The sequence below is a fragment of the Tiliqua scincoides genome, chromosome 1 (assembly GCF_035046505.1).
Source record: "Tiliqua scincoides isolate rTilSci1 chromosome 1, rTilSci1.hap2, whole genome shotgun sequence".
In the NCBI taxonomy this organism is placed as follows: domain Eukaryota; kingdom Metazoa; phylum Chordata; class Lepidosauria; order Squamata; family Scincidae; genus Tiliqua; species Tiliqua scincoides.
The window spans coordinates 211,073,691-211,097,951 of NC_089821.1; the positions used below are offsets into that span (position 1 = coordinate 211,073,691).

At 42.5% G+C, this 24,261-nt stretch overlaps 1 protein-coding gene across 2 annotated transcripts in view; it reads left to right on the forward strand.

Moving 5' to 3' along the window:
- ADGRG6 (adhesion G protein-coupled receptor G6) overlaps nt 1-24,261 on the forward strand; it is a 124,485-nt gene that overhangs the window by 33,235 nt on the left and 66,989 nt on the right. For both annotated transcript variants that reach the window (XM_066615234.1, XM_066615225.1), the window contains exons 3-4: nt 10,250-10,591; nt 15,849-16,472. In XM_066615234.1, the coding sequence (XP_066471331.1) occupies nt 10,250-10,591; nt 15,849-16,472 (966 nt within the window). The remainder of the gene's footprint in view (nt 1-10,249; nt 10,592-15,848; nt 16,473-24,261) is intronic.

A 24,261-nucleotide genomic window follows, 5' to 3' on the forward strand; every position in this document is an offset into this window, starting at 1 on the left:
GCTCCAATTCCCCCTGGAGGGCTTTCTGAAGCACGGAGAAGCACTGTGTGTCCGCCTGCTGCCTCGCAGGCTTCAGAACGGCTTTTAGATCTGAAAAAATGCTACTTCCAGATTCCCTTGGGAAACCATAAGTGACATTTTTATACCTTTTAAGGCAATCTGAGAACCCGGGAAACTGGAAGCAGCGTATTTTTGTTTGTTTGTTTGTTTTTTGCTCTAAGAGCCATTCTGAGGCCTGCAGAGGCAGCAGCAAACGCTTGCTGCCTCTCCAGGCTTCAGGAAGCCCTCTGGACAGGACTGGAGCACAGTTGAAATCCCCATCAGAGGGCTCAGGTGGAACCAAATCTGGCTCCAGGTCCAGTGCAGGTCCAGTGGACCCATGTTGAACCAGATCCGTGGATGCAAAACTCATGGATAAACAGGCTCCACCTGTAATCAGAAAACTCTGTACTGTACTCACGTGGGTTCTACATATGAGAATCACACCATCTAATGAAATATCTGAAATGTGATTTTGTACATTTACATGGTCTAATGTTCTGGACTGCTAAGTGCAACTTCTTATCAGTGTTATTGAGAAAGATTTCATTGCTTTTAAATAAAACAGAACAGTGTGCCCCTGTTCTCCCTCAAGTTATTGTAAAATTTCTGCTGTCTTAAATATTCAGTTTTCACTTCTGGGTCTTTAAAAACTACATCATATTGGGAAAATTTAGCTCTGGTTTATGGCAAATTCTGCAGATTTTTACTGATAATTTTTAAATACACAAATCTATTTCTCCCCCCTGCAATGACTACAATGCTAACGATAGTATAAATTCTCCTCAGCAAAGCATTTATTTTGGGCTAGTGCTATGCAAATCATACATAAGAATTCATTGTGCTGTCTACAATGATACTTTAGTTTAAAAGAGCATTACTATTAATCTCTGAGAAGGTCTTTTGATTGATTCACTCACTGCTATGTGCACCAACCAGTTCAACCATAGGACGAATTCTCTTCAAGATGCAAAGTGTCAGTGATTGGAGACGTAATGCAAGCTGATAGGACTGGAGATACAATACTCTCTTTGTCTCTGGGCATCAGTGGCAAAACCCAATTGTTGAATAATTTGTGGGAGAACACAATCCTGTCTTTCATTGAAGTATAAAGGATTTCAACAGACTTGTGCACTCTTTCCAGTCTCGAATATGAAGGAGTTATATTCTTCCAGATTTTGGGAGTGCTGCTACACAGATGAAGTGATGGAAAACCACCAAAAATATAGGCTTTAACCAAGGCTTCAGTTTTAATACCTCACGTAGCTTATAAAAATACAGCTCAAGTTAATAAATAGGAATGCAGTAACATTTGGAGTATGAATAGCACAAAGAGGTCGAAAATTTTCTTAGACTTTGTGGCCTTAGTGGAGCTTTATTCTGAATGTGCACTTTTGTATATATGCATTAGTAAGTATGGCAGATATAGTTTCAGTACACTTTAGTGAATGTTGTAGCCTAATGGCCAACAGCCCAATCCTACCTAAATCTCTTTGTGGCGATGCAGTCATGCTGGAGTGGCTTCAGGTGTATCCCATGGGTTTTTTGGCTGCTGGAGATCTTCTCATGGTTACAGGACATTTGTCCCCTTGTCCTGGTGTAAACCCCAGCGCTTGCAACGGGTCAACCTGGACCTGTGCCAGTGATATTTTTGTCACACGTCTGTGTTGATCTATTCAAGTATGTCAGGCCTGGGAAGGTGGTTTGGATGCAGCGCCCCAGCTTTGCCAATCCCGCCCCTCTCCCAGGCCCAATCTGCTACACACTTGGTTTTGAGACAATTCCCGAAAAGGTCATTATAGCACACACTCATGTATATAAAAAGTAGAATATTTATGTGTTGGTTGTCTACAAAAAACGTCCCTGATGTAATATACATAGCAAAGGGGCACACAATCTTAAAACAGACACAAGGCAGATAACCTGCAAGCAGTCATTTGGGGGAAAATGCTATAGTGAAATACATAGGAACGGATGATCTCCCTCAGCTAAATACAGGAGAGCAACTGTTTTTAAAAGATGTCACTTTGCCCAGTTATCAGGGGAGTAAATGTAATAGTCTCAGTGACTGTGCATATTGCTACTGTGAAAACAGAGCTAAAGTTCACATTTAGCTCCATTCAAGCTGCCTGCAAAAGAGTTTCAAGATGTTCCAAGAATGCAATTTCCCCCCTTACTTCCCCCATCCTTCCATTTCATGCCCTTTGAGCTATTTTAATTTTATTATTGGAGGCTGCAAACTCCCACTAACTTGTGCTCAACTGCACATTTGCCCACATTATAAAAACGGATTAACAGTAGAAGATTATTTTCTTTGCACGAAGGCTACTAATTTATTGCACAGGGACAAGACATTACAACATTGGGACCGGTTGGGGCTTGTGGGATTGTCACACTAAGTATAAAATATTACTGTGTTTGGGACACTGATTTTTGGATACTGCACAGTAGTCACTGCATTCTCTGGAGTCAGAAGGAGATGAGTACATTACTGCCACATTTTCTATACCCTCCAGCAATTCTAAATGTGAGGAAGTCCAGCAGAGATTGTTTACTGGGGTCTGTGTGTGAGACACAGTATAACTATTTTTGAGTTCTCTGTTTGTGTTTTATATAGCAAAAAAAAGTTTGTCCTGTAGTCAGTCCAGGCCACATACATCATGGTGGTTTGGCTCTTTCTCTTGTTTGTCTGCAGGTGTGTCCTCCCCAGTCCTCCTTCATTCACTTGTTAGGTGTTCTAAACATAGAAATGTCTTGGACCATTATGCTGTCCAAAGTACATCACTACTTCAATCCAAGAAGTTAAAAATGACAAGAAATTTACTTTTAATAGCTCAACAAATAGCTATATGACTTTCCCCATCTTCTTTTTATTGAACAGATATTTTTCAAAAATTATCTGTCTTAGAAAATGAAATAGGATATTCTTATAATTTATGATTTATTTTCTGGCTCCTGCCACTTTGCTTCTTCTAGGATATATGACAGAGGTGCAGAAAAGCCATAGGGACAATGTAGATCTATTTTTAAAAAGGTGCATATTCGAGCACAAGCCTATGCTTGTCTATTCAGAAGTAAGTCCCATTATCTCCAGTGGGGTTTACTCTCAGGTAAGTATGCATAGGATTGCAGCCTTAGGGGCCAATCCTATTCAACTTTCCAGCAGTGATGTAGCCATGCTAACAGGGCTTTGTACCACATCCTGCAATGGGGGACAGTCACGGAGGCCTTCTCAGGGTAAGGGAACATTTATTTCCTTACCTTGGGGGTTCATTGTGGCTGCATTGGCCCTGAAAAGTTGGATGGGATTGGGCCCTTAATCAGTAAATATATGTCAGATTGCATCAGATGAAATATGTCTTTGCAGCAGCTTATGAAAATTAAAGCAGATCTGTAATGTTATTGTCTAAAACATGGATAGCTAATATGTAGCCCGTGACCTGAATCTGCAGCCCCTAAAGCAGTGCTATTCAAACTGGGGCGTTGCGACGCCCCAGCCTGAGGGCCCTGGTCTCTGCCCCCTTAAGGGGCGAGGGCAGCCTAGAGGCGGGGGGAAGGCAGCGGTGCGATCCCCAGGATCACGCTGCTCAGGGGGCTGCAGGGTCTTGGGTGCACTTACCCAAGTCTCCTGCAGCCTCCCTGGGGTACAGGGAGCCCGGCGCAACTTCTGGCAGGGCTCCCCACAGCAGGGAAAGTGGATGTGGAGCGATCGTGCTCCACTTCCGCTTTAGCCCAGAGAGTTTGAGAACCACTGCCCTAAAGTGATATGAATTAGCTCAGAATCTGAGTGCTAATCCACCCTGTCTCCATCCACAATAAAGATCCAATCCTATCGAGCAGTGTCACTGGCAGAACAAGCTGATGCCATTGACACACCTTGGCTGACCCCAATCCCTGCTCCAATCCTCTCCTGAAATGCCCCAGAACATCCCCTCCACCAACTTAACTGCTCTGGCAGGGACTGGATGCTCCATTGGCTTTTGTCTGGGGCTGCCAACCATTTGTGCTGGCAGCCCTGGTGTGTGCAATGTTGTGGCTGCGTATCAGCAGCCTGGGCCTTGAGCTGATGGGACACAAGGCCAGTGTAGGGCTGGATCTTTGGTTTCTTAGAAGTGAACACCTAGAACAATACCACAGACACTTGAGCATAAGTTGAACTAACGGATAAGTCAAGGGCAGGTTATGAACCAAAATCATGGAATTTTCTATGACCCTCGGATAAGTCGGGTTAAACTTAGTGGGGTATCTGACTATAGTTTTGTCTGATTTTACCCAAGGCTAGATCCTGAACAATTACCTACCTGTAATTATTACCAAAGAACTGAACAGTCTCTAATTTATTAAAAATATAGAAAAAGATCATATTTTTATTCATTAACTTTTTAAATTCTGGTCTTCACAAACTTTTTGTAAACACTATCAGTGCACTGAAAGCAACATACCGGTAGAACCATTAAGCATATTCTTCTTTAGGGTGCCTGGTGGGTTAAGCCAGAGGCGCTACATAAAACATATCACACATAACTGGGAATGTGCAATTCAGTTCACAGCAGAGAGACATGCAACAAGGAATGAGCATGAGCAAGTGCAGGTACACATAGTTGCAACCTTATTTACTCAGCAGCAGACCACATTGCTTTCCATAGGTGTCATTCTTAAGTAATGGTGCACTGAATTGTACCCTTGGGCTTTGTTTCAAATAGAAATGAGGATTACATCCTCGTGTTTTTAAAAACCAAACCTCTGCCAATCATTTGCCAAATGGAAGGAAGGTGCAGAACGGTCAGGTATGATCCTGCTAATGAGAATGTGGCTTGCTTGATTTAAATGGAAGCTCTGAGCCCTGACTTACTTTTTCTCAGGAGTGACAAGATTCACTTTGGTTGCAGCTTGCCTGAAGGGGTTGCCCTAGAGACTAATTGCCCTACTTATCTCTGCATTGTCCTCTTGCTCTCCTGGGCTTTTCCTGGCTGCCAGGACTTGCTGGAACAGCCCTGACCACTGAGTGACCTCACAGATAAGGGGAAGAGATGATTTACACTTGATTTGTTGGCAGAAATTTCTCACTTCATAGACCTGTATTTATGGTACTCTATTATGCATAATGTCACCTAAATCAGTCAGTGTCTGTCTGTCTGTCTGTCTGTCTGTCTGTCGTCGTCGTCGTCGTCCCCTCTCTCTCTCTCTCTGTGTGTGTGTGTGTGTGTAATTACTTTCAGAATTGGGACCTAACATTTAAGGTTTTCCATTGCTGGAAAATCTGGCCTAATATTAACAAGTAATGATGGAAAAAGAGAGGAGAAAAAAAGAGTTGAAAGTGAAGCTAAAGTCTGTACCATATGGTTTTTGACCATGGATGTAATGAATTTGTTTGCACATATTTATTCAAGATGCATTTCCTTTTGCAGATCCCTTGCAAAGACTTGTCTGTGTATGTATTGCTGTGGGGTTCTGTATCCACAATTCTAAGCTGCCTTGAACTAATAGTTATCCTCTATTACTTTAAGCTTGAGGTTGCCAGAAGGAGTTGTTATTGTTGCTGTTACTGCTAAGAGGTAGCTTTAAATGTGAAAAAGGAATTGTGCCATGTGACACTAAGGTAAAAAAGAAATCCCAAAATTTAAGCTTAATTCCTACTTTGTGAAATTGGACTTGGGACTTTGTCTTTTTTGTTAATAACCTTTTTTTCTAACTAGTCAGAGTAAATGTGTAGTACAGTTTATCTCAAACTTTTTATCACTGGGACCCACCTAACCTTACAAGATTTATTTTTTTTAAAGATGAACTCGAAAGAAATAATATTTTTATTTATTTATTTACAAGTAATATTTCATTTATTTATTTTTATTAGCAAAAAAACCCACCACTTATCTGTTTTGAGACAGTCCAAGTGAATAACCTTGAGGGACTTAGTTATGTGACTCAGCCTTCACCTGCCCCCACTACCTGTCATTTTTGACAGACTTGGGGGAAAAAAAACACATCAGGACAAACTCTCTAACATTTATCTCCCTATATTTACACAAGCTTGTAAACTGCTGGAGCTCAGCTCTTTGCAGGGCAGTCAGCAACTCTCTGATTTTTGAATAACCTCAGACTTGAGTCAATTGGTTATCTTATCTTTCCATCACCCATGTTTTTATTGGAAGCTCTGCGAGAGCCACTAGAAATTGGATCCCAACCCACAGTTTGAGAAATGCTAGTGTACTGTATAAAAGCTAGAGTAGTGTATTTTGTCAATATTTATTCTATTATACAGGCATCCTCCCATATCCACTGTCCCGCTCTCACTGCAGAGACCTCAAACTGTGGATAGCAGAGAACGCTATACAGATCCAGCCTTGTTATATATGGATTTTTTATTCATGGATTTGACTCAACACGAATGGCCACCGGAAATGAGAAGGAATATGCTGATCCTTGGAGAAGGGAAAAAATGCATCCCTTTAAAATCAGTTTGAAAAACTGAAAAGTCCTTTAACAATAGCCTTGTTAATGAGAGAGAGCGAGAGGGCAGCTGGCTGACAATCCATCAATCCTCTCTCCAGGTGACCCCTCCCTTCCTCCTGAGCACTTGAAAGAAAGGTGATCACTTTGCATCGGTGAAGGGAGGGGCTGAGTGAAGCGCCTTTCTAAGCTCTTGGAGGGTGACTGATTGATGGATTGTCTTCTTAATGACTTATCTTACATCACAAAGGTCAGCAAGGCTGTTTTTAAATCACTGGAGCAACGAAACTTTGTTTTTTAAATTGATTTGCTGTAGTGCGTTTTTTGCCATCTACGTGAGTGCTTGGAACTGAACCCTTGTGAATAATGAGGCTCAACCTGTACTTGCTAGCATCACACAAGGCATTCTAGGGCATGACGATAACAAGAAGTGATTCACAAATTCCCCCATCATGCACATGATTTACCTGTCTCTGTTTGCAGCCCTCCTGTCACTGTTTCCTATGTCTTGCTGTCTCTTGTACTGTCTCCTTCCTGTTAATGTTGCACTGATTTCAGCCTCCCAACTCATTTCCTGTTAGTGTTGCGCAGGGAAATACTATCTCAACTGGTTTTCTGGTTCCTCAAGCCAAGTTCAAACTACTGGTTTTGTTTTTCAGTCTCTCAATGGTCCAGAACTAAGTACCTCAACAACTTTCTCCTTCAATATGACTTGCCTTAAACGTTGAGATCAAAGGCTTTGCATTGATCCAATCCATTTCTTGTCCCATCAGTGAGAGTGGGCAGAGGACAGGTAGTTTTTCATTGCATTTCCACAACACTGGAACACTTTTCCTGAGAGAGCTCATTCTGGTTACATCATTGCTCACTTTTTGTTGTTTTTTAAAAGTGTTTTCACTGTTCACCAAGAACACAAACCTTTAAGGATGAATTGATCTCAGAAATCACTATTGAAACAAAAGTACAATACTTTTGTACAATACTTTACTTACTGTGTTTTTAGCTGCTTTGGTAAAACATCAGTGTGGTTTATGTTAAAATATTTTTTTAAACTGAAGACTGTGTAGTGGCTGTTATCTCTGCAGTTGGCCCTCATTATCTGCAGGGGTTCAGTTCCAGGAACCTCCATGGATATTGAAATCTGTGAAGTTTCAGCCTCCCCCAAGCCTCCAGACTTGACTGGAACTGTGCTCTGGTTGAATCCAGAGGCCGCATGTGACTGCCTGCAGCCTCTGCGGGATTCAGAATGGGCATTTATGCAAAGCCAAAACCACTACTTCTGTTTTTACAATAAAGCCGGAAGTGAAATTTTTATGCCTTATAAGGGATTGTGAGGCCGGGGGGGGGGTAGTCACTTCTGGTTCGGTCCAGAGATTTGGGGGTGTGTGTGTTCAGCATCAGCGGATGATTAAATTCGTAGATGCCGAACCCACGGATAACGCATGCCCCCTGTATTTTTGTTTTGTTACTGCTGAAATTTTGTAATCTAAAATAAGTGTTGTCTTAATGAGATTTTTTCACTCTTTTTGTTTGCTTAGCAACTGAATTTTTAAAAATAGAAAAGTAAGATATAAACAAGTTAAATAAAAATTATTCAAACAAATATGTTTCAGTTGTTCTAGAAAATTATTACCAATGGTGTCACAGCTCACCTGATGTTTGAACTGGAATTTTGGGTACTAACTAGTTTGAAGTCTACCCAAGAATGAGTGAGATATCACCATATAACATTCAGTGTTCCTAGTAGTGCGGTTTAGTGCAGTTGTTCAGTGTTATCTTGTCAGTGCCTATATTGGTCAGATATTTCTTGCGGATTGCTCTTGGTGCACCAATAACAATAGGGGTGGTTGTCATTTTCTTCCCCCAAAGAAGCTATATTTCAATTCCCAGGTCTTTCTGATCTTTTCCAATTGTTTCTCTTCTGTTTGATATGTCCTGGAATGGCCACATCAAAATATTCATCATGTATTTCTTTTCAACCAGTTATATCTGTTTTTTGTTCCATTTTTTTTTGGGGGGGGGGGGATTTTGAAGCCCTACAAGATCTCAACCTACTGATTTTCTATCACCTTTTCAGGCATGTGCTCCCACCATTTCTGGACTGACGTTATTTCTTATTTCTTGAACCAGTTCTAGTTGTATAGGAGCAACTTTGTTAGCAATTTTTGTTATCACTCTGTCCATTTTTGCTGCACCGATTCACAATGTGATCTTTGTTTCATCTTTTTCTTTACAGAGCCTACATTTGGCATCATTCAAGATCTTTTTCACTTTTGACTTCATAACATTTGTTTGTAATGTTATGTTTTGTTTGTAATGTTGTTGTAATGCCTGATCTTTTGCAGCAAATATCAGTCCTTCTGAGCACAATCCTAATGTAGCACTCTGCTGGCGTAAAGGCCCAATCCTATACAGTTCCTGGTAGGAATGCAATCATAGCCATGAACATGGGCCATTCCAGTGATCCAATATAGGGCAGGAATTATAGACTGGACTCAAGCAAAATTAGATGCAGTTGACTATTAGAAAAACTTATGACAGCCTACCATGTCCATCCTGGCAGCAACATCTGCCAACTGTACCTACTGAGGAATACTGATGACCAAAGACTTAAAAAAAAAGAAAAAGAAAAAGAAAACAATGGAAAGGAGGACACTTAAGGACTACATCAAGAATAGTAAAGATAAATTGTTAGCAGAAGTTGATAAAGAGAATGCAATAGAAGTTAAGGAAACAAAAGGTAGCAAAAATCGATTAGACACAAAAAATTGATCAGGTGCATGGCATAATAAACCACTGCATGGCGAATACATCAAGAACATGGGAGACAAGAGCTCCAACTGGAAGTGGTTGCATGGAAGACTGATGAAAGCCCAATCTTATCCTGCTCTGGAATAGGCAGGCCACTGACCTGTGCCATATCCATTGCAGGGTTGGAGATGGCTGGAACACCTCGGAGTAAGGAAATATTTATCCCCTTACTCCGAGTAATGCCACAGCCTTGCAAATGGGACTTCTCAGATCTGTACCAACTAAGCTGTTGGCACAGATCTGAACAGCCCGGTATAATGCGAGGCTCTTGGGAGGGGGGTTAGGATCCAGTTTAAGTGCTAGAGACTGGTCCAACTGCCCTCCTGGGCCTGGTCCACCTTCCCCCCTTCCCTGTCCTGAAATACCCCTGTTCCACCCTCCTGCCACACTCTCCAACCTCCCACGCCAGCCTCACCAGGTTGGCGCATACTCACCCATTGCTGACCTGGATCTGGTGCAGGGAGACAGGTGTGCATCCTTGCACCGGCCTCCCTGACTCAGGAGTAGTTGCTATATGAATAAATTTAATAACTATAAATAAAGAATATATTTAATAATTAAAGGAAAGTAATAAACAAATCCTTTTTTAAAAATACAGAGATTTAAATCAGGGTTTCGATTTCAAAAAAAAAAACCACAAGGTTTTAAATAATTTATATTAAATCAGTAATGTTGCTGGTAATTTGTCAGGATTTAAATCTCCTTATTTCAAAATAAAGTTCCCTGGAATTTATAATTCATAGATAGTGTACAAGTGTGTGGGATTGCACAGTCAAGAAATGGTTCCCCTGTCACTCTTGTTATGTGTTAATTTGATTAAAATGCTACTTAGTGGTCATTTTATATTAAGAGATCTTGATTATGCATTCTAAATTCTACTGTTACTTATTTATCAAGCGTATCTTAAATCTCTCCTATGCTGATAATCTTCTTTCTTTTGTTTGTTCCATAGTTCTCGGATGCTCTGAGTGTCGTGTGGTGCTCTCCAACCCCACAGGAATCTTTACCTCTCCCTGCTTCCCTTTGGATTACCCCAGCAGCCAGGCATGCAAGTGGACTATCCGGGCTCCATCTGGATTCATAATTCAGATAACGTTTGTTGATTTTGAGATTGAAGAAGCTCCAAACTGCATGTATGATTTTGTGAGACTCAACACTGGAGATAAAAAAAATGATCTTTGTGGTGTCACTGCCAGAGGTTTATCATTTAATTCGTCTGGGAATGAAATGATTGTATCATTTACAAGTGACTTTAGTATCCAGAAGAAAGGCTTCAATGCTAGTTATACCCGAGGTATGTGTATGTAAGCAGTTGCTTTTCATTTCTTTCTTGTTACATCCTATGAGCCTTCAACCTGTATGTTCAAAGTGTACCTTTGAAGTTGGTGCGTGAAGATGCATGTCTGTGCTGAGAAACATAACTGGGTCATGATTGTTGTTTTTAGCTGTTTTGAGTCTCGGAGAACCCTGCAGAGGGGTCCGTGGGCTCCCCATACCCTCTGGAGGGCCGGCGCTGGCAGGAGTAAGTTAAAAAAAAAACCCCACCCTTTTGTCCCTGGCAGCAGCATGATTGTGGCAGTTGCATTGTTGCCTTCGCCATCAACCCTGCCCCTTGAGGCAGAAAGAGGACTTCCCTGGTTGGGGTGTTGCAACGCCCCAGTTTGGGAACTTCTGCTGTAGCCTTTCCTCATAAGGGAGGTGCTCCAGCCTACTAAACATTGGTTACTCTTTTCTGCACCTTTTCCAATATTGTATAATAGTCAGAGGTGGTACAGCTGAGAATGCTGCCCAGTGCTGCTTCAGGCCTGCCACCTCTGCATATTTTATTTTTAAAGGCAGCTATTCACCATGGTCCTTGCTAGTTTTCTTTAATGTAAAAGTGTAGGACTTCCAGTTTGATTGAAAGGGCCCAATGAAGGAGCTCCTTCATTTGCATGATTTAAATGATCCTTCTATGTTTGAAGGAATGGCACCAGGAGTAAGGTAAGGAGGTGATTCCCTTTCCACTTGCTTTTACTGGGAAGAAAGTGGATCAATGTGGGTTGTATCCTTGGCAGGCTGGAGGAAGGCGATTGTGGCGGCAGACTCAGGGTGAAGGGCACCTGAAATCTACAGCCCCTCACAGTCTGTCACTGAACCAACACGTCATCTTGCCTAATAAATGGTAGTAGTTATACTTATAGTTATATGCCCCTGATAGTAGTTATACTTTCAAAATAAAACCATAGCAGTATTAGAAAGTGTTTGGTTAATAATCTGATCAAAGTCATCAAACCATTGACACAAGAGTTTTGTTTATGTTTATATAATTAAATAAGAGGAGAAACTGGTATCACACAGCAGCTAAGAGTGTACTAGTTTTTCATGTTAAAATATGGTGGGAAGCTAACATATCTACATTTTTAGGAGTATAGTATCTGAAGTATTACTGCTGCCAAAGTGTAAACGCTTTGGATAAAATGCTCTACATAGAGTTCATGGGAAGGAAGACACTTCTGGTACAAGTAGAGATAAGCTAGCAAAGTCCAAAAAAGACAGATTACAAACCTTTGGGAACTTAGGTTAAAAAGCATGAAAATAATGAAATAAATCACCTGATCTTGTAGTTCACTCATGGCTGGCCTAGCCATGAGACTAAAAAGGGGATACATCGAATGGTGGGCTGGAGGGGGTTAACAAACTGAGAAGGGGTTCCCCAGATCTGCCTACTGCTCATTTCCAGCCCACCATCCACCCAGCTACTTCAGTTGGTGTTCCAGTCCTCTTCAAACTCACAAGAGTGATTGAGAGGATAATCAGGGCACTAGCAGCCCATCTTTTCCTCCAGTGCCACTTCCCTGAGCAATTGCAAAAGCAACACTATAGAAAGAATCATCAGGGAGATCCTGATCTGGTCACAGTCACTTTCTTAACCACCTAGCGAGAAGGCCATGCAGGGAAAGAGAGGCAAAGTCCCTTCCCTACTCCTCCTTCCTCTTACCTTTAGGTGTGACTGCCTGCCATCTTCTCTCACTTCCACTTGGCTTATTCAAATAAGCAAACTGGGCAGAGAATGCTGGAAGGAGGAGGGTAATGGGAAATTAGCAGGGGCTGCGCACTGGCAAGGGTGGCAGATCTCTACCAAGGCCGCAGATTCACTTGGACCAACCCCGACTTCACTACAGGCTAGAACTGTGCTAGTTTCCTTCCCATTGCTTTTTGCAGTTTTTCAAGAACAGTTGAAATAACACATCCTTTGATACATCAAAGAGATGTTAAAATAAAAATGCTATCCTGGAGTAGGAAAAAATCACATACCCTAGTCTGAAGAATGTGAGAGGTTAAACATTAGCATTTGTACAATAGAATCAAGTACTTTGTATATGTTTTATATAGATTTTTACATTTTACTTTTTATACGTTCTGTCTCTATATGTCAACGAAGTAGAACATGTACCAACAGCTGGTATGTATCAAAACAATTGAAATATTTACGTATTAGGCAACCAGAAGCAAAATCTGTTCTTAATACTGACAACTGGCATCCTGGTCTTTTCCCAGTTACTGATGCAATTTTTGCCCTTTCTTTCTTGATGAGCTCCAACCCCCCTGTTAGCAGCAGTGGGGCCCATGTTACAGAACACAACAGAGTTGGTTAGATTTGTAACAGTTGTACATAATGTGTCATTACTGAGGTTCTTCTGAGGCATGACATACATTGAGTGGTGAAATCACTGTGGTTTCACAGTCAGCCCTTTTGCAACAAAGTGCTTTTCTTATAGAATGCACCAGGAAGTGACCCTGTGAGATGTACGGACACTTCCTGGTACATTCTAAAGGGGGGGGAATGGTGAATTTGTCAGCACTTAATGTGCTGGTAAACTACTGCTGCCTAAGCAGTCATGGGGATAATTTTTTTTTTAAACTAATGCCCAACCAAGAAGGCTATCAGCACTTTCAATACCATTGTGCATGATGAAAAAAAGTTGGGAGGGAGGGAGGGAGGGAGTTCTACTATAAACCAGAGTAATTGACCCCCCCCCCTGCAAATGACAGCACATTTTTGCAGGCAGGTAGATTGGGGGAGGGTTTAATTACAAGGCTGGTATAAAGTGTATTTTAAATTTTTCACTGCAGTTGTGAATGAATGTAAAATGTTAAATTCAAGCAAAAAGTTCACTTTTCATTTTAAGTTCAGCCTTGCAGCCTTAACAACGCACGCTCTGTTTTAAAAAGCCAGAAATGATTAGAAAGTACTTTCTTAAACAAAGTTCAGTACTAAGAAGTGGTGATAAAGCATTAAGCAATGCACAAAAGATAGTTGAACCTCTATATTTACTTCAAAGGAACTGGAGCAGAATTGGAAGAGTTCTAACCTATCCTTTCTCTCCCCCCCCCCCCTGTAAGCTTGCTGTATCCAACAGGAGGGGCGGGGAAGCAGATAGGGAGGTTGAAATGCTGAAAACAAGTTTGCTGCATCCAACAGGAGGGACAGGGAAGCAGATAGGGAAGTTGCCAAAGGGAAAGGGGATTTACATATCCTTACTTGTCTGTGCAAGGAAAGCGCCCTACAGGTAGACCACAGCTGCGATACAAGGACATCTGCAAGAGGGAACTGAAGGCCTTAGGAGTGGACCTCAACAGGTGGGAAACCCTGGCCTCTGAGCGGCCTGCTTGGAGGCAGACTGTGCAGCATGGCCTTTCCCAGTTTGAAGAGTCACTTCCACAGTCTGAGACAAAGAGGCAAAGAAGGAAGGCCCATAGCCAGGGAGACAGACCACACTTGCTCCCAGTGTGGAAGGGATTGTCACTCCCAAATTGGCCTTTTCAGCCACACTAGATGCTGTTCCAGAACCACCTTTCAGAGCGCGATACCATAGTCTTTCAAGACTGAAGGTTGCCAACACACCAACACTTGTCTGTAAGCCTTCCATTCCAAAATGGGTCTCTTCAGACCTGTGCCAGCAATTTTGCTAGCACAAGTTCGGGGAGAGAAAGGGGGCAGGGAAGCTGCAAAAAGAGTGGATAGGATCTGCTGCACACCATCGCTGCAGAGTCTACCCCTGACTCCTCCATTTCCCTGACTTATTCCTTCTCCCGCCCCACCTATCTTATTACCCCTTTCCTTGCTCCTGCCACTGCCTTAACTGCTCCAGCAGGTGTATGCAGCTCCAGCAATGTACCAGGAGTGCTGCCGCCTTGTGCAACAGGCCAGCAGCTACTTTGCAACAACGGAGGTGTCTTCTGCTCTCACAAAACACTGTGTAGAACAGCCTAATCTTGCATAGGATTGGTCTGTTAACATTCTTAATAAAGCTGGCTATGTCTGTTATGAAAACCAGCTATTTCTCAAGAGCCATCATTATCATCATCTAAGATGCAAATTAATTCATACCCAGTTTTTGCACTAACAGCCCTATATTGTCAAGTCCGGTAATATTTTCTGGGACATTTGATTGCATCACAAATCCATAGTGGCAAGATGCTTAGCAAATATGTAGCACATAACTTTAAGGGGACATGTATTTCTATCTCTATGTAAATTATAGACTTTATTATTATGATTTGAAAAATGTTCACCAATATGACTGGCAGGGAGTGAATATGAGAAGATTCATTCTCTATATCAGGGGTGCCCAAACCCCAGCCCTGGGGCCACTTGCAGCTCTCGGGGACTTCCAATCTGGCCCGTGGGGAGCCCCCAGTCTCCAATGAGCCTCTGACCCTCTGGAGACTTGCTGGAGAAAAAGCAGAACTAACTGAGGAACCGAACCTGTTCTTAACTCTTATGTGCCCTAGGTAGCATCCTTCATATAGATTGTAGGGTAAGAAGTGGGGTTACTGATTTTTCGAACAGAATTTTAAAGGGGTAAATAATGTTCAGAAACTAGAACTGGAATCCTTACATTCTTACTAGCACATAAGCCTATATGAACATAGAAGAAATTGCTCCTGAGTAAATTTGCAGTATTTAGACTTATGAATGTATAATAGTTGGCTGCCAGATATGCATATCTACTTGGAACTAAGGTCTTTTATATTCAATGGGGCTTACTCCCAGGAAGATGGGTATAGGATTGCAGCCTATCAGCATTTAGTAAGTTGTTTTGCCAGAAAATGTTAGCAACTTTATTCCACTGAAATTCTAAAATAATGTTTGAAAACAGACAAAACAATGTTATTGCAAAATAACACTGTCAAAGCTTTCCCTGCACAATCTGAAAAAGATGTCTGGCATTTTATCTGCACTGTAATGCAGTTATGCAAATCAATCCATTACAAACAAAAGTTAAAAAATTTAAAAGGTTGTTTCAGGTTACTGCTGTACTGTGTTGCCTAATACAAGCAGGTAAATACAGAACAGTTTTCTAAATGTCTGTTTACAGTTTTGTGGGAGCCAATTGCCATGTTATAAATGTCCTAGTTGATATTAATGATGAAATTACCTTTGCATGTGCTTCTCTTCTAATACATTACCCACTGATTTAAATCATGAGAACAGTTAACGCATTACTTATGTTAATGTTAAAAGACAGACTATTCTGAAAACGCATTTTCTTTTTATGTGCTAGTTGCTGTGTCTTTGAGAAACCAAAAAGTCGTCATCCCAAAGTTCCAGGATGCTGCATCTGTGTCTCTATCAAAATCTGTACAAGTACCAGAACTGAATCAGTTCACATTGTGCTTTGAAGCAGCAGAAAACAATAACGATGGCCGTGACTGGAAAGCTTTCTCCTACAGTGGTTCTTCGTCTACAGAAGTCTTCAGTTTTAAAAAAACAAAAAATGGCCACTCCCTTTTCATCGTGGACTCGGACTGTTGGTTAGACAGTGCGCTTGACACCAGTCCAAGTGGAGACTTCTTCACAGGAACATTTGAACAGCTTTGCATTATATGGGATAGCGTCTCAGGTTCTATAGGCATACATGCCAAAAACATGTATAAAACCATATACTGTGTTGATACGTCTAGCAAAGTTATTCCTGGTAATGGGAAGCTGGTTCTGGGCTCTGGCAGAAATGAAATAAGCTCTCTCAATGGGGATATTTACAACTTCCGACTTTGGAATTTCACAATGAGCTCCCAGGCACTTTCCAACCTCAGCTGTGATGTGAAAGGCAACATTGTGGACTGGGAAAATGACTTCTGGAGTATCCCAACCTCAGCACTGAAAGCAGAAAATAACTTGAGTTGTGGTGAGCATCTTTATTGAAATTTTCCTGTTTGGCTTAGAAGTGAAGGTGTCGCATGTCAGAAAGAAACTGTGATTGTAATGAAAATGAGCAAAACTTAGCACTGAGTGAGTCTTTCCTGGATTGGTTGATTCTATCCCACAAAATATTAATTTTGATTTTGCATATGCTTAGTCTTCTAGTGCAGTCAGAGTCATATTATGATGTCTAGATGGACTTCAGATGTTTCAAAAGATGTTTAACAAGATTTGTTAAATTATAGCATTAATTTGAGAGTATTACACAGGCTACAATCAATAAATATGGACCAGTTTGGATGATACATTTGGACCAGCCTGGCCCATCACATGTCTAGAGCTATTGAGCATGCATGTTCCACTCCCACTTCTGATGTGCCATTCTCCTTCACATGTAAAGTACAGGTGGAGCCTATCTATGCGCGTGAGTCCCGTTCCATGACCCACCATGATTTAAAAAAAAGTGTTGTGCTAAATTGCAGAGTTACGCAAATACGCTGCAACCTGACACTTCGAGATGGAAGGAAACTAAGGCAGCTGTTCTCAATTGCCTCCCCCTCTGCTCCTTCACCTCTCCCTCCTCCGCTCCGTACTCAGCCCTCCCCATTGCCAGCTGTCCCTGCTTCTTTCACAGGTGGGATGCTGAGCTTTTAAGAATCCAGTCCTGTGCATTTCTACTCAGAAGTAAGCCCCTTTGTAGTCAATGGGGCTTACTCCCAGGAAAGTGTGGATCAGATTGTAGCCTAAATCTCATGCTTTGGCTTGCTGGGAAGACTTGCTTGCTGGGCTGTTTTGTTTGTGCAGGCTGGAGCATGGAGAGCCTGCACCATCTCACTTTGGGGGGGGGGGGAATTCAGCAAACACTTCCTGGATTTTTTAAAGCAATCCCCTCTGTTGCTACTGCATCTGCCCCTGTGTGTGTGTGTGTGTGTGTGTGTGTGAGAGAGAGAGAGAGAGAGAGAGAGAGCTCCACCTTGGTGCACATGTTCTGGTTACAGAGGTTTTCCGCCCCCCCCCCCATCTCCTCTTTAGCCTCTTTGCTGGCTCAGGGGCTCCAGGAGTGTTACTGTTCCTTCGCAAGGGGAACCTCTTCCATGGCTTCAGGGCTATTTCCCTGCCTGGAGGAGAGGAGCCTTTTTGCAGTGTATTGGGCTGCCTTGAAACAGATCGAGGGGCTAGCGCAGGCCAAAGGAGGCAAAGGTGTGTGCGACTTTCAGTTCCCCCCCCCATCCAATTCACATTGAGACAAATCCACAAATAAAAAATCCGTGGATAAATAGGTTGCACCTGTACTGCTTAAATCCTGTATGTAAGCAGCTTTAGATTATCAGCTCCTCATACAATTATGAAAAAGGAACTTTTGTGCTAGGAGGGGATTGGTGGAATGTATGTATTCATGTCCTAATCACATGGTTCACTTGGTCAATCTATATTGTTTTCTTAAAGAAAGTGCAATACAGGTGTGCACCACTTAATGACAGAAATAAGGTCCCCAATCCCCTTTGTTATGTGATTAGGTTAAGTGAACATTCAGTCCAATCTATTGCCTTTGTTGTGTAAACAGACACTCCCTGACAGACACTAGCTGGTTGCACAAGCTAATGGAGATAGATTGCCTCTTCTTTGCATTAAGAGCCTCTCTGTTGTGTAAACAGACACTCCACTGCAGGCTATGGGAGACGCAATTGCGTCATTAAGAGCATCTTTATTGTGCTTTGACTGCTATCATATATGTGATCCGTTGTTAAGCAAACAGTTGTTAAGCGGCACAAGCCTGTACTTGTTTTCTGATCACTCTCCCTAGTCTCATGTACTTAAACCAAACAAGATGATGAGAATGAATGATGAGAATGAATAAGATGTTTTTAAATATACTGGAAGGATGTGCAAGATAGAATATGCATATATTTAAAGGCATAACAGATATCCAGGCCAAGAAGAGTCAATGCTGAAGCATCATGGCTTTATCCTTTTAGGCTGTGCTTGAGATATTCTATTTCAGTTTTGCTAACTGAGAAAATGGCCCTAGTTGTATCTTAAAACACAAGTGTAGCAGGAAGTTTCTCTTCAGAATTTTTATAAATTGATCTGAATTCTATTTTCTGTAATTAGAATGAGGAATCTAACTACAGAGGGACAGACCATTCTTTTACAATTGCTTGATGGTTCTTTGAATTTTTTTGAATAGACTTGGAGTTTTAAATGGGTGTACAGACAGGTATGTTCCCTATATATGTTGCCAACCATTATGAGGTCTGCAGAAAAAGTAATTGCTTTTGAGCTATATCTGTTGGATTACAAGATGGATAGATGGGTTTAGGGTGTTGAAGCAAGGTGTGGAGCTTTAAACTTATGAATATGGGGTAAACATAGCTCTTGTCATGTGAGATTGTAACTTCAACACTAAAAAGTGTATGACCAAAGAGTGGATCAGATCAGTATATGAGATTATGTGTTGATTTCAATAGCTGTTTGCCAGAAATCATAATTTTTTAAAAATATTGACTCGGGTCAACATACCCTTAATATGGTAGGAATAGGGGAAATTATTAGGAGGCATGGAAGTTCCAGTGTTTTGAGTGTATTAATCAGGGAGGGGCATGTCCAGCGGGGCTTATCTCGAGTTGAGTCACCAAGTCACTGCCCCCTTGACTTGAAAAAGAATCATAACAGGCACTTTCTGAGTCACTGAGACACCCTTTAGTCACTCTAAATGACTTGAGTCAAGTCGCCCCCGCTTTAAAAAGCCCGCTGAGGAAAAACAGGGCTGCTGCCGAGGGGTGTGTGTGTGTGTGTGTGTGTGTGTGTGTGTGTGTGTGTGAGACAAAGTTCTCTTTATTCACTCCTCTGTATCCCCGCCCATCCCCGCCTATCCCCGCCCATCTGTAAACAGGGCAGGAAGGGGTGGGATGGATTGCGAGTGCAGGACAGAAGCAGAAAGAGGGAGGAGGGTCACAAGCAGCAGCTGGGAGGCTTGCCAGGATGACCTGATCCTTTGCAGCCCTACTCAGAGTAGTTCCACTTTAGCCAGTCATTCAGTGAGGCTTCCCCCTCCCAAATAACAAGCCCATAGAAGCAATAAGGTTTCTGATTGCTGTGAGCCATCTCTCCCCCCCCCCCCGCTTCCCTACCTCCCTTTTTCTTCTCCAGCCAATCATAAGACAAGAACCACCTTGGGCTCCTACTTTTGGCCTCCCTCAGCCAGTGAAAATAACAGAATGCCCATCCTTTGTCCGATGATCATCTGTTCCTTCCTTCCTATCAGAGATGGGAAAAGAGAGTCAAGTCCCACCTCCCCCCATTCATTGCAACATTAACTCTTTCCTGCCTCTTGGCTGGAACCTCCCTGCTGCTTGCCCCATCAGAATGCTGGCCCCACGAGGTTTTTCACACCACAAAAATAGTAAGCAAGCACATGCAGACACACTCGAGTCTGCACATCAGGATGTGTGCCGAGTCAGAGGGCCCTGATTTGAGTCTTTTTCAGTCTTCCACGGGTGCAACTCACGAGTCATGGAGTTACCCAAAATCATGTATTTTCACTACTCAAGTTTGAGTCATCCAAGTCAAGTTCCCAACCCTGGTATTAACTAATGTTTAGAAGTGTGACTTCCTGATTAATATCTCTAAAGCAGTGGTTCCCAAACACTTTAGCACAGGGACCCACTTTTTAAAACAACAGTCTATCAAGACCCACCTAGCTTCACAAGACTAAAAACAGGGTTGTTTTTTTTACCAGCAACTTAAGCCTGTTATTCATCCTTCTTACTATGCTGGAGGATCCACCTTCTGGACTGTTGGTTGAGCTCAGTGTTTATCGGATTGGGACCATTCCAGTAGTCTTTGTTCCTCTTCACCTGGCCTTCAATAAGAGCCAAGGTACATTCACCTATGTGTGAGTTTTGCTTTTTATAGGGCTCAATACATTTTCCTTGGGGAGGTGGAGGAAGATTTTGGTGGCAGCCACACCAGGATCTCAAGAAGCCACATTGCGGGGCCTGCGCACTTACTCTGGGAAAGGGACCTCCGGTTGCTTCCCTATGACTTCAGGATACAACGGTCGCTATTTTGGCACCACTGTTCCTCTGGATCTCAGGAATTTTAGGATTGGGCTGTAACAAAGGGAAATACTATAAAAAATTTTTAAATATATAAGGCTGACTGAGGCTGCAATCATAGGCAAATTTTCTTGGGAGTAAGCCCTGGGACTTTACGCTGAGTAGACTTTGCATTGTGTAGGTTTGCGTTGCAACAGCCCAGTCTATCCCTGTTTAGAAACAGAACATAAATGAAAAAAAAAACTTCATTCTGCATTCTGGAAGTGTGAATCCACTTGAATTTAAGGAGTAAACAGGTCTCCATTCCGGAACCCCCTGCAATTAACTGAAACCACAGAGCACCCCCCCTCAGTCCCCCCCCCCCACCTCCAGAAGATCCTCTGAGCCCAGCAGAGGCTGCACATGTCTGTCTGCGGCCTCTGCCAAGCACAGATTGTGCCTTACAGTTTTAAAAAAAATTACTTCCAGTTTTTTCATAAAACTGGAAGTGACATTTTAAATACCTTATTAAGACATTAGGAGGCCTAGGGAAGCCCCTGAGGGCTTTAGGGCTCAATCCTACCCAACTTTCCAGCACCGGTGCAACTGCAATGCAGCCCCAAAGTAAGGGAACAAATGTTCCCATATCTTGAGGAGGCCTCTGTGACTTCCTCCCCATTACAGGATGCAGTGCATGCCCCAATGGCACAGCTGCACTCGCACTGGAAAACTGGAAAGGATTGGGCCCTTATGCCTCAGAAGCAGAGAATGACATAGATGGTCACTGACCCTCTTTTCAAGCTTGGAATGGAGAATGAGGGTGGGGAATAGTCTTCACAGATGTGCTGGGCTTTTGAGGAATCTTTGAATTTTATGATATTTGGGGAAGCAGTTGCAATTGGATTGTGTAAAACAGGATTAAACACTGAACAAGCTTTGTTTCCTCGGCTCTCCCTCTTTTTGTCCTGATGACAATACGGTTATTGGTTCTACATATGCTGGATCAGGGCCAATCCCTTAGTAATGCTAATAGGAAAGGACCTTGTGTTTCTTTTTAAAATGTCTGTCTGTACAGAGCCACTACTACGAAGGCCGAGCAAAATTTTTAATTATTTATTTAAGAGATTTTTACTCAGCCTTTCTTCTGCCGGAGCAGATGCCCAAGAATGCTTACAATTTCCAATTTTCTGTTCCCTTTATCTTGTCAGGAAAATCAAGAAGTTTATTTTATATAAGAAACTAAGAAAAGCCCTGCTAGATGAGGCCAAGAACCTGTGTAATCCAACTGTTTCCCACGGTTTCCCACCAGTTGCCACTGGGAAGCTCACAAGCATTAGAGAACTGTTTATCTCTCCCTTCATTCGTCCATTGCAAATGCTATTAAAAGGCATGCTGCCATTAAACGCAGAGGCAGCATATAGCCATCATGACTAGTGGCCAAGAATTTATTCAATCCCATTTTAAAGCCATGCAAGCCAGCGGCCATAATCGCATCTTGGCATGAATTCTACATATTAGTTAGATGCTGTGTGAAGAAGACCAAATTTTCCACCAATCCGTTTCACTGGATGACCTCTGGTTTTAGTATTGTGAAAGAGATGGAGAAGAACGTCTCTCTACCCATTCTCTCCACATTATGCATAACTCTACATGTCTCACTCATGTCCTCCCTTTTTTTCCAAGCTAAAAAAGCCCCAAAAGTTGTAGCCCTTCCTGATAAGAAAGGTGCTGCAACCCTCTCATCGTTTTGGTTGCCTTCTTTTGCAGCTTTTCCACATCTACAGTATGCTTCTTGAAGTGTGGCAACCAGAATGATAGATAGTATTCCAAATGTAGCTGCACCATAGATTGATACGAGTACAGGAGGGGCCTCATCCACAAATTCAGGTATCTGTGGATCAGGTTCACTGCCCCACCCCGGAACACACCCTGTCCGATGGTGAGGGGTCCTCTGAGTCCTAGAGTTTAAAAAAAAGTCACTTGCAGACTGAGCCCTAGAGCTTAATAAAGATCACTTCCCCGGAGCGCTTTTCTAGGCTTTCTAATGCCTTATAATGCATTAAAAACGTCACTTCTGTTTTCACTTAACCAAGGGGTGTTCTGGAACGGAACCCCTGTGGATACAGGGACATGCCTGCATTATAATTTTTTATAATACAGGGGGCATGCCTAGAAACAGAGGGGCACACCTAGAAATATTATAATATTAACACTTACATCCCAGTCCTAAGAGAACATTTATTCTCTTTGCTCAGGGCATGCCTCCACTGCCCCGATAGGTCTCTTCAGATCTGCACCAGCTATTTTTCAGGCACAAATCCAAAGAGAGAAAGGATCCACCCCCTCTCTCCCTGATTCTGCCTTTCGCACTGCCACGTCCCTCTCCCATTCTGCCCACCCTCTGCTGCCACTGGTTTACCTTCTCTGCTGGAGGTAGCCCGCTGGAGCAGTGGGGTTCCGGTGCCAATGCTGTTTGCAGCAGTAGTCTCAAAATGGTTGCCAGTGGCGTGTTGTGCATACTACCATATGTCATTTATGAGAGCAGAACTGTATTCCACTGTCGTAAAGGGATGCATAACCCTAGTTAGGATCGGCCTGCTATCCTCAATACCTTTCCTAAGGACTCATAACATGGAATTTGCTACTTCACAGTTGCTATGTACTAGGTTAATAGTGTAATTGAGCTAACTACTCTGACCCTTAGATCTTTTTCCTGGTTTGTCACCAACAGCTCAGACTCCAGTATGACTGTGGTTAGAGTCTGTCCCAATTTCTGTCCAATTTTTCTGTCCCAATGTTCATCAATTTATAATTATTTAACCATTTTGCCATTTGGTTGCCCATTTACAGAGTTTAGAGAGGTCCTTTTGGAGCCAGCATAATACAGGTGGGGCCTCTGTATCCACAGATTGTGTATTCGCAAATCTGACTCAACGTGGGTCCCCCGGAACCACGTTGAGCCAGTCTTGGCCCCACCTGAGCTCTCCAGAGGCTACCTAAGCTGGGCTCTGGTCACCTACAGAGGGCTTTCTGAAGCCTGCAGGGGCAGCAGGCATCCACCTGCTACTAGTGTGGGCTTCATAATGGCCTCTCGGCTGAAAAAAAAACTCTACTTCCTGGTTTCCTGAGGAAAACCAGAAGTGAAATTTTTATGCCATATAACTAAGGCATTCTGAGGCCCAGGGAATCCCTCCAGGGGCTTCCCTGGACCTCAGAATGCCTTATATGGCATAAAAACTTCACTTCCGGTTTCCCACAGGAAACTGGAAGTAGCATTTTTTCAGACAAAAAGACTATTCCGAAGCCCGCAGAGGCTTGCAGGTGGCCGTGCGCTGCCTCTGCAGGCTTCAGAAAGCACAGCTCCATAAGAGGGCTTATGGGGCAGAAAATAGCTGATTTGATTATCTGCAATTTTCAGTATCCATGGGGGGTCTGAGAAAAGATCCTATGCAGATACTGAGGCCCCACCTGCATTGATTTTTACCAACCTGAAGCTGGGTATCATTACAAACTTAATCATCTCATGGTTTTTCCAAAATTCCAGAACATTTATTATCAAATTTAAAAGTACCAATGCCTTGGGTGAAACCCACTTCTTGCTTTCCTCCACTGTGCAAACTGCCCATTTATTCCTGTACTCTGCTTCCTGTTCTTTAACCAATCCATAAAAATACCTGCCCTTTTATTCCATTACTGCTAAGAGCCTCCCAGCAACCCCAAATGAGAGGTGGTATTTCG